Source organism: Capricornis sumatraensis, chromosome 1 (genome assembly GCF_032405125.1).
Source record: "Capricornis sumatraensis isolate serow.1 chromosome 1, serow.2, whole genome shotgun sequence".
NCBI classification, from domain to species: Eukaryota; Metazoa; Chordata; class Mammalia; order Artiodactyla; family Bovidae; genus Capricornis; species Capricornis sumatraensis.
Genome location: NC_091069.1, coordinates 91,364,655 through 91,382,201, shown reverse-complemented (window position 1 = coordinate 91,382,201; position 17,547 = coordinate 91,364,655). Strand labels below are relative to the sequence as shown.

The 17,547-nt window shown below is 34.8% G+C and overlaps 1 protein-coding gene across 3 annotated transcripts in view; it reads left to right on the top strand.

Annotated features, from left to right (window-relative positions):
- The window catches only part of YIPF4 (Yip1 domain family member 4), a 40,192-nt gene extending 23,410 nt beyond the window's left edge, over window positions 1-16,782 (top strand). Inside the window, exons 4-6 of one of the 3 annotated variants that reach the window (XM_068981376.1) lie at window positions 2,158-2,235; window positions 7,683-7,796; window positions 16,686-16,782. In XM_068981376.1, coding sequence (XP_068837477.1) covers window positions 2,158-2,235; window positions 7,683-7,796; window positions 16,686-16,694 — 201 coding nt within the window. In that variant the 3' untranslated portion in view covers window positions 16,695-16,782. Of the gene's footprint in view, window positions 1-2,157; window positions 2,236-7,682; window positions 7,797-8,536; window positions 8,652-11,001; window positions 11,656-16,685 lie in introns of those variants that run through there. The other 2 variants (XM_068981360.1, XM_068981367.1) reach the window with 2 other exon arrangements.
- The last annotated feature ends 765 nt before the right edge of the window (window positions 16,783-17,547 follow it).

The following is a 17,547-nucleotide window of genomic DNA, read 5'->3' as shown; positions in this document are numbered from 1 at the left end:
AAGTCGCTTCAGTCGTGTCTGACTCTGTGCGACCCCATACAGCCTTGACGCACTCCTTTCTTTTCCTGTTTGGACCCAGTCTGTTGTTCCATGTCCAGTTCTAACTGTTGCTTCCTGAGCTGCGTATAGGTTTCTCAAGAGGCAGGTCAGGTGGTCTGGTATCCCCGTCTCTTTCAGAATTTTCCACAGTTTACTGTGATCCATACAGTCAAAGGTTTGGCATAGTCAGTAAAGCAGAAATAAATGTTTTTCTGGAACTCTCTTGCTTTTTCAGTGATGCAGCGGATGTTGGCAATTTGATCTCTGGTTCCTCTGCCTTTTCTAAAACCAGCTTGAACATCTGAAAGTTCATGGTTCACGTATTGCTGAAGCCTGGCTTGGAGAATTTTGAGCATTACTTTCCTAACGTGATATAAGTGCAATTGTGTGGTAGTTTGAGCATTCTTTGGCATTGCCTTTCTTTGGGATTGGAATGAAAACTGACCTTTTCCAGTCCTGTGGCCACTGCTGAGTTTTCCAAATTTGCTGACATATTGAGTGCAGCACTTTCATAGCATCATCTTTCAGGATTTGAAATAGCTCAACTGGAATTCCATCACCTCCACTAGCTTTGTTTGTAGTGATGCTTTCTAAGGCCCACTTGACTTCACATTCCAGGATGTCTGGCTCACCATCGTGATTATCTGGGTCATGAAACTCTTTTTTGTACAGTTCTTCTGAGTATTCTTGCCACCTCTTCTTAATATCTTCTACTTCTGTTAGGTCCATACCATTTCTGTCCTTTATCAAGCCCATCCTTGCATGAAATGTTCCCTTGGTATCTCTAATTTTCTTGAAGAGATCTCTAGTCTTTCCCATTCTGTTGTTTTCCTCTAATTCTTTGCATTGATCACTGAGGAAGGCTTTCTTATCTCTCCTTGGTATTCTTTGGAACTCTGCATTCAGATGCTTATATCTTTCCTTTTCTCCTTTGCTTTTCGCCTCTTCTTTTCACAGCTATTTGTAAGGCCTCCTCAGACAGCCATTTTGCTTTTTTGCATGTCTTTTCCATGGGGATGGTCTTGATCCCTGTCTCCTGTACAGTGTCACGAACGTCTATCCATAGTTCGTCAGGCACTCTAGGTACAACCTAAATCAAATCCCTTATGATTATGGACTACAATCCAGTATAATCATGTATTTTATTGCTTAGATTGTTGTAGTTTTAGCTACTGGAAGCTCCTTCAGGTTAGCTTTGGTATCCTTTTGACATATTCCCATCCTTTTTTGAGTGCTTACTTTCTTCTTGACTCCACAGTGGATTCTGGACTCATCTTTCATTTTCCCTGTCCCAGTCCTGGAATCAGTCATTTCCCTAGGGAATCCTAGTTCCTTTTATAGGGGAATATTTAGAAACCAGTAAGTGTCTGGGTTTCCCAGATGGCATTAGTGGTAAAGAATCCACCTGCCAGTGCAGGAGATGTAAGAGACGTGGGTTCGGTCCCTGTGTCGGGAAGATCCCCTGGAAAAGGAAATGGCAACTCATGTCTGGAAAATCCAGTGGGCGGTAGAGCCTGATGGGCTACAAGTCCATGGGGTCGCAAAGAATCTGACACGACTAAGGACACACATCATGCACCATAACTGGGCAGTTAGTCTTCTTACGTTGCTACCGGGTATCTTTATTTCTAGACCCCCTCAAGCAGATAGAACTTGGACATTTATGCATGTATCATTATTATGTCAAGTCTCAAGAGTTAAAATTGTCTGAGGTGTTGCCCACATTCTATTACTTGGATAAATGTGTAATTAATGTAAATTTTAGAGACCTCCTGAGATTAGTAACTTGTTTCACAGATAAATTTACCATGTAGAATGCTGTAAAGCGGGAGTTGAGAGTCAACACTTTGCTCTCTTTTTGCAGTCATCTTTTATCATAGATCTTAAAATACTGAGGTTTCTTTAAGTAACTGATCATTGCCAAATTTTCAGTTTGGATGTAAAATTATATATTATATTCTTATTCGGTTTTGGGAAGATAACCTGGGAACCCAAACTGCCTATGACCTAAAGTCAGTGATACCAAAATACCTTATATGGTAGAGAATTGAGCTCATGGGAAATTTTCAGCTTATTTGGTAACACAGATATTAATTGCATGAATTTTTTTCTCTTAAGGTGGTCTCATGGATTATAACCATTTGGATATTTGGTTCACTAACGATTTTCTTACTGGCTAGAGTTCTTGGTGGAGAAGTAAGTAGTTAATTTTGAAAATAGTCTTTGTTTTTTATGGTAAGCTTTATTTTTGATATTGCAGATACTATTAGTAACTATGTTCATTATAATTGTTTGTTGCCCCAGAACTGCTTTGAATTTATGCTGCTTCTTTCAAGGTGACCTATATATTAGTATTATGTATACTCTAAATGTTATGAGAAAGAGGAAAGAAAAAATCCCATCATTTATAAATAACTTAGAGCTTTATAGGGAAGCATACAATTTATTCTCTATTTAGTCCTCAAACTTTTGATCTCAGGTCCATAGAGCTTATTGCCAAATTCAGACTTAAACTGAAGAAGGTAGAGAAAACCACTAGACCATTCAGGTATGCCCTAAATCAAATCCCTTACGATTATATGGTGGAAGTGAGAAATAGATTTAAGGGTCCAAATCTGATAGACAGAGTGCCTGATGAACTATGACGGAGTTTCGTGACATTGTTCAGGAAACAGGGATCAAGACCTTTCCCAAGAAAAAGAAATGCAAAAAACCAAAATGGCTGTCTGAGGAAGTCCTAGAAATAGCTGTGAAAAGAAGAGAAGCAAAAAGGAAATATATACCCATTTGAATGCAGAGTTCCAAAGAATAGCAAGGAGAGATAAGAAAGCCTTAGTGATCAATAGAAAGAATTAGAGGAAAATAACAGAATGGAAAAGACTAGATCTCTTCAAGAAAATTAGATATTCCAAGGGAAAATTTCATACAAAGATGAGGTCAATAAATGACAGAAATGGTATGGACCTAACAGAAGCAGAAGATATTGAGAAGAGGTGGCAAGAATACACAGAAGAACTGTATGAAGAGGATCTTCATGACCCAGATAATCATGATGGTGTGATCACGCACCTAGAGCCAGACATCCTGGAATGTGAGGTCAAATGGGCCTTAGGAAGCATCACTAGGAGCAAAGATAGTGGAGGTGATGGAATTCCAGTTGAGCTATTTCAAATCCTGAAAGATGATGCTGTGAAAGTGCTGCACTCAATATGGCAGCAAATTTGGAAACTCGGCAGTGGCCACAGGACTGGAAAAGGTCAGTTTTCACTCCAATCCCAAAGAAAAGCAGTGCTGAAGAATGCTCACACTACTGCATAATTGCACTCATCTCACACGCTAGTGGGCTGCCGTCTATGGGGTCGCACAGAGTCAGACATGACTGAAGCAGCTTAGCAGCAGCAGCAGCAGCAGCACATGCTAGGAAAGTAATGCTCAAAATTCTCTAAGCCAGGCTTCAACAGTACTTGAACCATTTACTTCCAGATGTTCAAGCTGGTTTTAGAAAAGGCAGAGGAACCAGAGATCAAATTGCCGACATCCGCTGGATCATCGAAAAAGCCTGAGAGTTCCAGAAGAACATCTATTTCTGCTTTATTGACTATGCCAAAGCCTTTGACTGTATGGATCACAACAAACTGTGGAAAATTCTGAAAGAGATGGGATTACCAGACCTCTTAAGAAACCTGTATGCAGGTCAGGAAGCAACAGTTAGAACTGGAGATGGAACAACAGACTGGGTCCAAATAGGAAAAGGAATACGTCAAGGCTGTATGTTGTCACCCTGCTTATTTAACTTATATTCAGAGTACATCATGAGAAATGCTGGGCTGCATGAAACACAAGCTGGAATGAAGATTGCTGGAAGAAATATCAATAATCTCAGATATGCAGATGATACCACCCTTATGGCAGAAAGTGAAGAAGAACTAAAGAGCCTCTTGATGAAATTAAAAGAGGAGAGTGATAAAGTTGGCTTAAAGCTCGACATTCAGAAAACTAAGATCATGGCATCCGGTCCCATTACTTCATGACAAATAGATGGGGAAACAGTGGCAGACTTTCTTGTTTTGGGCTCCAAAATAACTACTGCAGATGGTGACTGCAGCCATGAAATTAAAGGATGCTTACTCCTTGAAAGGAAAGTTTTGACCAACCTAGACAGCATATTAAAAAGCAGAGCCGTTACTTTGCCAACAAAGATCTGTCTAGTCAAGGCTATGGTTTTTCCAGTAGTCATGTATGGATGTGAGAGTTGGACTGTAAAGAAAGCTGACTGCCAAAGAATTGATGCTTTTGAACTGTGGTGTTGGAGAAGACTCTTGAGGGTCCCCTGGACTGCAAGGAGACCCAACCAGTCCATCCTAAAGGAGATCAGTCCTGAATATTCATTGGAAGGACTGATGTTGAAGCTGAAACTCTGGTACTTTGGCCACCTGATACAAAGAGCTGACTCATTTGAAAAGACCCTGATGCTTTGAAAGATTGAAGGCCAGAGAAGGGGATGACAGAGGATGAGATGGTTGGATGGCATCACCAACTCAGTGGACATGAATTTGGGTAAGCTCTGAGAGTTGGTGATGGACAGGGAGGCCTTGCATGCTGCAGTCTGTGGGGTCTCAAAGAGTCGGACACGACTAAGCGACTGAACTGAACTGAACCATAGAGCTTAATGTAGGTTGTGTTTGCCAGTGTTTATCATGGGGACTTCCCTGGTGGTCTAGTTGTTAAGATGCCACACTTCCACTGCAGGGGGTGTGAGTTCAGTCCCTGGTCAGGGAATAAACATGCCTCATTTTGTGACCAAAAAAGTTAAAGCAAACAAAATTATCATGTTAGAAATTAAAAATAAAAAAATTTTAATGTGTGTTTATTCATTTAAAACTAAAAGCAAATCAAATACATTTTAACATAAATATGCATTTTAAAGAAGACTTTTTAAAAACAAATTGAGGAAAAGGCATTGTTATACATTCTTGCAAGTAGCTTTAATATCTGGGTTAGTGGAATCTGGATCCTGATATCTGCTTTCTGCATTCAATTGTTATAGGATATATCGCTTTGGATAAAGTATATAGAAAAAATACATCCTCATACAGGTATATAATTTGAAAAGGAAGGATATTTTAACACATTTTTTTGGATGATTGTGGTTTTTCTATTCTGATACTACATTAACACTCAAGAGATAATATAATAGATTTTTTTTTGTCTCGTTAATATTTATAATTTGCCAAAAATCAGACATGTTGTCTGACCTATACCATCACTTTTTTCAATTAATTAATTTTAATTGAAGGATAATTACTTTACAGTATTGTGATAGTTTTTGCCATACGTCAACATGAATCAGCCACAGTTCTACATGTGTCCCTCCTATCCTAAACACACCCCCCCCCCACCTCCCTCCCAACCCTGTTCCTCTGGGTATTCCCAGAGCACCAGCTTTGGGTGCCCTCAACAGGAAATAGTTTCTTAAAGTTTTCTTGTGAGGAATCTCAAACCATATTAGTGAACTTTTTATATTCTGTTTCATTGAAATTCATTTTGAATGGATCTTTTACCCATGCATAGTCATCTAGAAAACACTCATTCAGTGAGGTTTGCAGAACTTCCAAATGTTGACACGTTTTATTCTACGATATCAGAAAACCACATTCATTAATATCACCTATCTCAGCAGAAAATGTCAACATTACAGTGTTGGATGTAAGTTTACCAAAATTATACTTTTTGCTTGAGAGAGCATTTAGTAATTTGAAAGAAATACTGTGAGTTGTTTTTCTTGAAGCAACAGGCTCATTTCATTCATTTTCAGTCATGTTGCCTATCAGTACCTAACTGTGAATACTTATAGTTTTTCATTTGTTCTTTCACGTAAGAATGGTGTTCCATGGATAAAGCATCTAATTCAACTCTTCACTTAAGCAGTTGTACACGGGCTTTCCTTGGGATAACCATTCAATCAAGGTAGAAGAAATGCTTTCTGTGTACTTTGCATTTTGTTACACAGAATATTAAAAGTCATATTCAAAGGTTGAGGCTTAATAAAATCAGTCGTTTTAACTGCTTCATTAAGGACGTTTTTATGTGAAACAGGAGGGTGTTTTTCTTTCTTTTCTGTGTATGGTAGTAAAGAACATAGTTACTATTAATACAGTTCATACCACCTTGGCATAATAAAGCAGCTTGATGTTTTACCCATTGCTTTTGTTCTATTAGTATCAATGTCAACCTAATTTAAAAAGGCAAATAATGTTTTATCACTATTATAAAAAATAGTTTTGATGTCCAGTCTTTTAAAAGAGTCTCCTGGATCCCCAGAATACCATGGGCCACACCTTGAGAATCACTGCCCCATTAACTTAGAGTTTATGAATTACTGTATACCTAGGAATTGTAGCACTCTGGAATTCAGCTGTTTGGGGAGAGAGTAAAGCAGAAGGGATGTCAGGCACAGTTATCATACAGGTGCTGACTTATATTAGGCTTACTGTATGAACACTGACTCCAGTACTCTTGCCTGGAAAATCCCATGGACGGAGGAGCCTTGGTAGGCTGCAGTCCATGGGATCGCGAAGTGTCGGATACGACTGAGCGACTTCACTTTCACTTTTCACTTTCATGCATTGGAGAAGGAAATGGCAACCCACTCCAGTGTTCTTGCCTGGAGAATCCCAGGGATGGGGGAGCCTGGTGGGCTGCCGTCTATGGGGTCGCACAGAGTCAGACACGACTGAAGCGACTCAGCAACAGCAGCAGCATGAACACTGAATGCTAAATGTCGAACTCTTGAGCCTTTTTCTCACACTTCGGGGGACGGTCTCCAAATCTGATTCTTAGCTCTTGTTCTTCTACTTTCCAGTTTCCAAAATTAAGTTCCTGTTGTTCCAACTTCTCGCCTCTTGTTTATGCCTCTTACAAAAAGGAGTTTCTTTTTTTCTTCCCTTTTAGTGGAGTTTCGAGAAGGAATGGTATTAGATATATGTTCAGTTCACCATCTTAATCTACAACTCTTGAATAAGTTTAGAGTAACATTTATCTGTGTAACTTTTTTACTCTGCTTATGGAAATTTAAAATAATTTTAACAGGGACTTAAAATGACGTTTGTGTATTATTTCTTATATTCTAGATAAAATATACAATTTTTATATGAAGACAGGTATCATTAATTGTTTTGGTAATTTAAGATTGTTGTTGATTCAGACAGGGACTCTATTAACCTAGAGGGGTGGGATGGGGAGGAAGATGGGAGGGAAGTTCAGGATGGAGGGGACATATGTATACCTATGGCTGATTCATGTTGAAGTTTGACAAAAAACAACAAAATTCTGTAAAGCAATTATCCTTCAACTAAAAAGTAAATAAATTGGAGGAAAAAAAAAGACTATTTGAGGAAGTGAAAAGATCTAGATCTTAGATCTTATTTGAACTCTAACCAGCTAGCTGTGTCTTTCCTGAACAAAGACCTGAGAATCAGTTTCTTCATAATGGGGATAGTATTACTACTACTACATGATACTTTTATGATTTTCTTAATTCTCATGCTTATGTAAATACAACAAAGTATATATGATGTTTAATAGTGGTTAAAATAAGTAACTTGATTTCTATGATATTTATTTAAAATTTTGAAAATTCACAGGTTGCGTATGGCCAAGTTCTTGGAGTTATAGGATATTCATTACTTCCTCTCATTGTAATAGCCCCTATACTTTTGGTGGTTGGATCATTTGAAGTCGTGTCTACACTTATAAAAGTAAGTAGTGTGTGTTATAAAAAGTAGTTTACTGTTTTCCAGTCAGGACAGTCTACAACTGCCCCTGCATATCCATGGGAGATTGGTTCAAGGATTGCCCCCACCACCACCACCACAGACACAAAAACCTTCAGATGTTCAAGTCCCCAGTATAAAATTATGTAGTATTTACATATTACCTATGCAAATCCTTCCATCTACTTTAAATCATCTCCAGATTACTTATAATACCTAATACAATAAAAATTGTTGTCTGTAGTCCAGCATACTCAGGTTTGGCTTTTTGAAACTTTCTGGAATTTTTTTTCCCCCAAATATTTTCAGTCCACAGTTGGTTGAATCCGTAGATGCAAAACCCACAGGTAATAAGAGCTGACTGTACTAGCTTTATGGTTAAAGAATCTTATAATCTATAACTTTATATCAAGCAGTTAGTAGTATTTTGAAACAGTAACCTTACTCACTGATTTTACCAAATACTTTCCCCTTTTAATTGCCAGAAATTATAATGTATATCTAGGGTGGAATAAAGAACAAAGAGCAAATCAGGCCTCAGGATATTACACTCAAAATTTTTAATTTAATGTTAAAAATTTCTTTTCTGTACTTATAAGATGAATTTATATTTATTTGAAATTCCATTGGATGTTTATTTAATAATTGTACTCCTATTTGAATAGTAAATTACTGGTCAAGTAAGATATACGTAGTTCTAATAAACTGATTTTTCTGTGTTGCAGAAATCAGGACTTCTTTATGCTGTGTTAAACTTATTAACAGTGGACCCACTTTAAACATTTAGTGTTAATATTAAACACTTAATGAATAATGATAAAGCAAATGTTGGCATTTATTAATTTTGAACCACTTTGGAAAAAATAAATGACTACTTTCGTACATGTATGTATATTACACAGTGAATGTAATCTTTTTTCTTTATGGAAAATAGAACTTCCTAAGACCACTACTTTCAATACTAGAACTACCATTATGTAGTCTCCATATTAGAGTATTTAAATACTAAGAGTATTTAAGTAGACTCACTTAAGTAGAGTTACTTTATGACTTTTGGTTTCACTTAAAGTTTATTACTAATTCCAGTGTAAAAGAAATTAATCCTTGTAGAATTGAGTAACTCCAGGCTAACACTGACATATAAGCCTTGGATATTGAGAAGAGTCGGATTTTAGAACTGAATTCTAAATTCCTGAATTCAAATCCTGGTTTTGCCTCTTGCTGTCCGCCTTGGGGAGCTATCTTTTCTTACTCTCCTCTTAGAGTAAACTTAGCAACTACTTTTTCGGATTTGTTATGAAGATTTTGAAGAATAAATAATCACTAGTATAGTGGTTGACATACAGTAGGCACTCAAACAGTAGCTGTTATTATTATAAATATTAAACGAATATTTTGAGAACATCTTTGTATGTTTCAACTGTTGGAACACTCTAGAAACCAAGAAACACTTTCATTCCTCTAACCCTAATTTTTAAAAAAATATCATTATTAGTGCTTAGGTTGAAAGTCTTGCAGTGCAGAAGCTAGCCCCACCCATGCTGGCATTTAATTATTTAGTCTTAGTGAACATACCACTTTACTGAGTCATTCAGGATCACTGCCTGTGTGTTGTTTTACTTGGGTTAAAGATTGTTTGAATGCTTCTGAGACTATTCCCAAAACTGCTAAAACTGTGTCCTCTGGTTATTTTTAGTCATTGAGTTCAACTGAAAATTGGTCTTTAATATTCTTTATACAACAAGTGAATGTGTTATAACATAGAAGAGTCTTTTATAAAATCATTAAAATTTTAGGATAAAAATTTTGTGAACTTTAGATATTTCTTTGCCACATTTCTTTCCCTAATCACTTTAATCTTTGTGTAGTGATCTGTTTTGCATGTTTCTTGTTTTAGTTCAAAGTCTGTTGAGAAATAATAATGAAAGAATGAAATAAATCATAAGAACTCTTATCCTTTATAGCATTGGAAAGCAGTTTACAAGCACTAATTTTTTTTAACATTAAATCTCTGTAATTTTCCCAATCTTAACCATTTATTCACAACAAACATTTAATCATCATGTACAAATGGAATTTGATTATAATTTTATTTATTTCTCTATACTTTTTTGTAAGATTACAATATCTTATATTTTTTGTTTGCATTTAGTTTTAAAAGTGCAGTAGAAAATTGGATCATCTCAAATAATTTTCAGTCAATCTTCCAGTATTTATTTTTTACCTCTGTAACAGTGGTTCTCAACTGATGGCAGTTTTGCCCCCCAGGGACATTTGGCAATATCTGGAGACATTTTTGTGTGTCACAGATGGGGGAGGTGGGGTGGCACTAGTATAGAGTGTCTAGAAGCCAGGGGTACTGCCAAACATCCTACAGTGCACAGCACAACTTCCCACAACAATCATCCAGCCCAGAAATTTGATTAGTGCAAGGTTCAGAAACCCTTCTCTGTGGCAAGTGTTTCTATCATAATTTCCCTGATTTCTATCCTTGAAGTTACTCTCTTATTTTATTTTATATAATGCCTTCAGTGACTACACTAAGAAGTATTACATAAATTTCTAGTGGATGTAATTTAAAATTAAGTAGGTGCATAGTCAGAATACTCTAAACCAAAATGTTACATTTTTCCTCCTTCCCTTGTAACACTATATTTCTACCTAGTCCTGGGAAAATGACTCGATACTTGTAAGATTGTGTGAAATTTTCACTTAATCTGTTTTTCTACCTCTTGGAAAAAAAGAATATATTCTACAGAATCAGTTAGTTTTCTTAGGAAACAAATATCTTTCAGCATCTCATCCCAGTAATAGTTTTTCCAAAAGTTGCCTTGTCTTCCAAGACAGTTGTTAAAATGACTTATAATTAGACCCTTCTTCTGTTAGAGATTCTGATTCAGTAGAACTAGAATGAATCCCAGGAAGCTAATAGTCACCCCAGGTGATTCTTATAATTAGACAAGTTTGATAACGTAAAACCTGAGTCATTTCCAGATGTCAAGAAACAGAGCAAGGATGAATATTCTTAATAAGGTTTCAACATTCTCAATAAATTTTGCTGTTTCTCTAATTGGTTGCCAGGGTTGTTTTTTAAAAAAAATACTGCAAATGTTATTTTTACTCTATGACACTTAAAATGTTAATTGACTTGCTAATATGCTGCCTTTTGTCTTTTTTTTTTTTTTTTAAGCTCTTTGGTGTGTTTTGGGCTGCCTACAGTGCTGCTTCATTGTTAGTGGGTGAAGAATTCAAGACCAAAAAGCCTCTCCTGATTTATCCAATCTTTTTATTATACATTTATTTTTTGTCCTTATATACTGGGGTGTGATCTAAATCATATATAAGTAGAAAAAGACAATGTTACATTTCTGTGTAGGCTGGAAATTCTTGCTTGAGGATATTAAAAAAACCCTGTTGACGGTAAAATTTTACATGTTCAGATGTAAAGGCAGTTTCAGGTCTTTTTAAAACAGTTTTTTTGTGTATTTAAGCAATTGGAGTTATCTGAATATTTTTGGTCAGAATTCTGAATTCTGTTTGATTCTTCATATTCCAGTGAATAAAATATAAAAGCATTGTGTTTTTCAGATTGTGTCAATATTCACCTAAAAATCTGTGCCAAAAGCACCTGGAATGGTAATTATATTTCACTTGAAGGGTAAATATAATAACATTCTGATCATCTAAAAGTGCAATTTTTTCCTTTAAAGAGTTTTCTCCTGCATTGCAGATCCTGTAGATATATATTTATATTTATACATATATATTTATGAAGTAATTCTTATTCACAAAATATATTTCTGAATAGCCTAAAAATTAAGATATTTTAAATCCGATGCTTACACTTTCTTTAATTTGGCCTTTAATGTTTTTATTTATGAAATTAAATTTGCTCTTAAATTATGTATAAATTTTAAAGTCTCGTACATGCTTCTGGCAATATGTCCTTGTTAAGAATTCTTTTTTTTTTTTTTTTTTTACTTTTTTATTGCAAGATATTTGCTTTACAATATTGTGCTGGTTTCTGCCATACATCAGAATTCTCAATAATAACAACTAAAACTAATTATAACAATTGCTGATGTAGATTCGGTTTGTTTGAGTGTGCTATTTTTTACAAACCACTTTTGAATGTCTAAATATCTGATTTAAAGTTTCTGCTTATGGCATTTGATGACGGATATGGCATTTATTAAAACTGTCAGTATGTAGAAAAACAATATTATTTATAGCATCAATAAATATTTTAAGTGGCACTTCTAAGCCGTAAAATTTGCTGAAAAGAGACCTTTAGAGTCTTGTGGTCCCGAGCAATGTTATATGAAGTAGAAAAAAATAAAATGCTTCCCAGCTGTGTGTTTTGTTTTATAACACCTTGTCTTGTATTACCTGATATTTTAACAAGTATCAGGTACTCTTTAACAAACATACAATATTTGGTGAGAGATGCTAAGAAATTCCAGCTAGTTTGTAAAGTAGGTGAAATATTTGAAATCCATAAAATACCAAATGCCTAAGAACTATTAGCAAATTATTATATTGTCCTTTCTGGTCTCAACTGGAAGAATTAACTGCTGTCTTCAATATGATAATGTGGCCACCTCTTGGGATATATTCCTTGAGCACTCTAATGTGTCAGGAAATATCCAGCAACTCTGAAAAAAGCCTACAAGTTAACAAGATATCAAGCCCATCTCTCATTCTTTTCTCCTCTCCCCCTAAAATAGAAAAAAAAAAAAAAAAAAACTTTAAGCTGCAGAAGTGAGAAGTATAGAGCTATCTTTGGGCCAGAATAATGTGGGAAAATTACATGATGCTGATAATTTAAACAAGCTTAGGAAAACAGACTAGAAGCAACAGAGGGATAAAACTTCTAAAACCTAAAATAATTTGGAATAGTAAGGAAGGATCTATAGCTACAGAAGCAGTAACTACAAAGTAAATGTTTATCATACTGTAGGGATTTCTGAGAGCAATACTTTGTTTTGGTTGAATATTATATTTGATGTTCATAGCGCTGACCCTGGAATCTTCTCCTAAAAGCTTGGGGGTCTGTACCAGGCAGTAGAATTTTACTAAGTAGTAAGTCAAGTGATTTTAGGACCAACTCCATCCAAAGGTGGTTTAAATTTTTTTTTAAGCTACCATTTTTTTAAGATGTGAATGAAAAATTCACTTGTATGAATCTTGTTTATTATTGATGTAAGATAAAATGAAGTACTTATGTTCCAAAAAAGTATTTAAAAATAATAGCATTTAATCTTGGGACTAGTCCAGTTTAAGGTATATATAAAAACAATTTATAATGTTTCATAATGTTTCAAGCTCAGCCACTGTCTTCATGGGCTAATGAGCAAAGCACTTAAAAAGGATTGTCAGTTTGAAACATGGTTTGTAAATGTGTACAAGATACAGTACTGTTACAGCTGATAATGGTAAGTTGACCCTAATGTCCTCTGCTTGAATTTATATATAAAAATATTTTATGTCATATTGATTTAAAATAATGATTTCCAGTCTAATTATTAGTTCATTAGTACTTTTAAAACAGAATTACCCAGATGATCTCTCCTAGTTTTATGTGTGTATAAGTGTTTAAAGTGTTTCCCGTCGTAGTAATCCTGATGAATGTTAATCCTCAAAAAAAAAAAGAATTAGAGACATTTATTTCTGTTTTAAATTGATTATAAATCAAAATCTATATATATAATTTTGTTTATATTAAAATACAGTCTAGGAAGATTTATAAAGTTTTATGAACCATTACTAAACTTGCTAATTTCTAAGGTCTGTAAGGCAATTTTATATATAATCTGTTTCCAAAAATTCCCTAAATATTAATATATTTCTAAATTAGTGAAAATTTACATTGACTTAAAATGTGAGATAGATATTTTTGTTTATATATTGTTTAAAATTTAGTTAATTTAAAAAATTCTGATGTAGTAAAACATTGAATAAAATAATCCTTCTACAAACTAATAAAAATAATGTTTTTCAAATTCAACAAACTGAATATTTTAAGATGATTGTTACTTACCTTTTACCTTTTCAGTAATATGTATTTTAGCTAGTGTTAAGTTTTAGGAAATTGTGACACATTTGATAATTTTTGTTAAAATGTCTTACTTCCACAAAGTTTTGTTTTATATATATAATATACAAGTGGGGTTTCTTGTTTTGTTCTTTGCTGCAAAGGAGAACACCACACATCATGGAGAACTGTAGAGTCTCAGAGTGTTTAAAAGGCCCTATTACAGGATTTAGACTTGAGTTAATACAATTCATGGCAGTCAGAAATAAGTCTTAATAGAGCTAAAAATCATCCTCAGATTCTCTCTTCTCTGATATTTTAGTCACATAAAATAAGTTACTATCCTCTTTCATAAAAAGTTTCTTTAATTGAACCCTTGTGTTACATCTTGGGCTTTACCTAGTACCACGTGGTAATTTCCCTTTAGAAACAGAATTACAAGTGTTCTGTTCCTGTTTTGTATAATCTGACAGTAGTTTGTGTGTTTGAGAATCTGCTGTCACTTTTTAAATAAATTCTAAAATATGATTTTTACATTACTCAATATTGACATTCTTATATCTTTTCACTAGAAATCATTATAGTTCTGAAGAAAGTTCTGTTTGTGAAATACATTTTCTTTATAACAGACTTTCAATATACTTTATGACAGTTTTAGGTTCTGCTATGTCTTAGTGGGTATAGTTGTCTAAAGAGAAATGGTTAAGAGAATATTCCCTGTGCAAAGTGTATATTATTAAACATAAAGCTTAGGGTTAGGTTGGAGCTTCCCTGTTGGTAAAGAATCTGTCTGTAGTGCCAGAGACTCGTGTCCGATCCCTGGGTTGGGAAGATCCCCTGGAGGAGGGAATGGCTACCCATCCAGTATTCTTGCTTGGAGTATTTGTGGACCATGGAGCCTAGCAGGCTGCTGTCCATGGACTTGCAAAGAGTCAGACACTTTACAGGGTTAGGTTGCTCATTTGAATTCCCTCGATATGCTGAAGTTACACCTTGGAGGTTAATTTAGGTAAAGAATGTTGGAATGATTAAGATGGCATTAGTAAAATAACTCCCTATTTTACATTCTGTATTGGTGATTACCCTGGTTTCAACTTTTCTGACTTTCAGCAAGATATCTATAAGTTTTTACTTTGAAGGTGTTTAGTTTACAACTTGCAAATGCTTGGAAAAAATTCTTTAAACATCCTTTCTGAACAGTTCAGTGATATACTAATACTGTCACTGAGATTTAAGTTAGATATTAATATGAAAAACATTTAAATGAAATATTTTGAATTTAACTTGTAATTCGAGTATATAAAGATTATTAATGCTTATGGGGCAGGGAAAGTACACTCTCCTACCTGTAATAAGCTTGTTAAATTAATACTTGGAATATAAGTAAATTTGATTTATCAAGAATGGAGGCACTAGTTTTTCTATAATAGTTGCCACAGAGCAATTTTTATTAAAAACCAAGCAAGTAAAAACAGCTTACCAAAGTATTTAGACAGGATCAAATGAAATTACAATGAGTGACTGATTATGGGAGAAATTTGTCATCTGGTAATAAAGAGGAAAAGCTGGTATAAAAGATTGCTGCTCTTCATAAATGCTCAGTGATAAATGATTGAAATTCTACATTTTTCTTGATTTTATAGTGATTCTTTCTACTTTTGTGAAAATTAATCAGTTGCTGTATAAATATCACTTAAATTGTGTGTAGCATTTGATAATGAAACAACCCATATGTTTTGTAATCCTTATGCTAAATTACACTCTGATAACTGTAGAGTCGCCCTAGAAAACAGTGAAAATATTTTTGTTGTTGATGATGGGCCTACATGCTAAGTGCTTCATACTCAATTTTTTTGCTAAATGAGACCTAGGAAACTTTTGCCTAATATAGATTTATTTTCAAAGAATGGTACTGGTTGTAGCTTCAGGAATGAAGCATTCAGAAGAACTGGCATTTGAATTGGGTACCGTGAATGTGAGAAGAGAACAGATATCCATCAAGTGTTTATTGACCCCTTTCTATGTGCCAGGTTCTGCCCTAGGTTTAGGAATAAATGCACTTGTGTGGTCTCTGATGCACAACAGAGACCACACACGGCACCCTAATGAGCCAGTATTTTTGAGAGAGAAAACAATTAGTTTAACAAATTGTAAAAACAGTTGCAACAAATGAAAGAGGGGCTTGTGGTAATAAGACAGTATATGACAGAGGAATTAGACAAGAAAAGCCTTCCGGAGGCAATGATGTTTAAGCTGAAATCCTCGGGTAAGTAAAAGTTAACTAAGCAAAGAAGGAAGGGAACACTAATACAGACAGAGGGAATAGCAGGTGAGTAGAAGGAAATGAAAACTCATTTGGCGGAAGTTAGTATTCGTCAGAGCTTTTGATTAGATATAATGGTGCTTTTAATACCAAGGCCAAGGTCTGTAGTCCTACTCTTGATATATCCCCAACAGAAATGCATGTACATATGCCACAAAAACAGGAGCATAGTAATATGATTGGTAATAGCAAAAAATTGGACATAGCATGTCCATCAACATAAAATAGGTACAAGTATACAGTGGGATTTTATGCAATGAAAATAATTAGTGCCATGTGCAGGAAAGTGACCACCAAAATGTTTTAATGCTTTACCCTTATTGAGGAGGGAGAAGAGTTGTATTCGGAAAAAATCTTAAGGAGGACTTAATAATTAAGCTCTATGGTTTATGTGCTTTTCTGTATGTGTGTTACAGGGCATCCTTAATTTTTGTAATTGTTTTAAAGTAGTTAAATTGCCACTTCACATTTTACTCTTTTTCATGTATTATGCCATAACTATCTTCATGTTCTACAGACTTCATAACCATACTGCAGAGGAATCTTCCCTGAATCTTGTAACTCTCCGGCTGTATGCCCCAGTTAAATCTTTATTACATCATTGCTTATTTCATTTGTAGTACTACCACTTGGTAAGTGTCTAGATTTCTTTTTTTTAAGTGTTCCACTATTATGTAAGCTCCACTGGGGCAGGGACATTTTCTGACATGTTTGTTAATGTATTCCCAGTACTTTGTTGAATGAATACAGCAGCCTGGTCATTGAATCCCAAATTCAGATTTGGATCCAGTGAATTTCAAAACCAACAGCTTAATTATTAGTTTTTCATAGATTATTAAAGTTAGGGAAAGCTTTAGTGATCATCTACTGAGTGTAATCATACCTCATTGTACAGATGAGGAAACTAAAGTCTAAGGAAGGGTTGTCAAACAACCTTGACCAACAGAATTGGAATAAGAGTTTATGTCTTCAAACCGTCCGTCTGCTGCTTTTTCCATTACAGTGTGGAACACCAGTGTTGCCAGATAGAGGGTAGCATAGATGGTTGCCTTCTGCTGCAGTCCGTTATATAGATAATTGAAACATCTTTCTCTTTCCTTTTTGATCTTTTTCCATTTCATTAAAAAAAAAAATCTACCATTAGCGTTAGGTTTACAAGTACTACACATTAATATTAAATAGTGAAGGTTCAAACGGCTGTTGTGAGGCTTAAGTGAGCTAGTTAATATAAAGCATATAAAAGTGTCCCATATTCAATAAAAGCTATTAAACTGAATTTATTTAGATCAGTGAAACGAAGGTTTCCAGAAATATACTCAATTATATACAGAAAGTATGAGAAAGGTCGCATGCCAAATTGGTGTACATGAGATAATGCA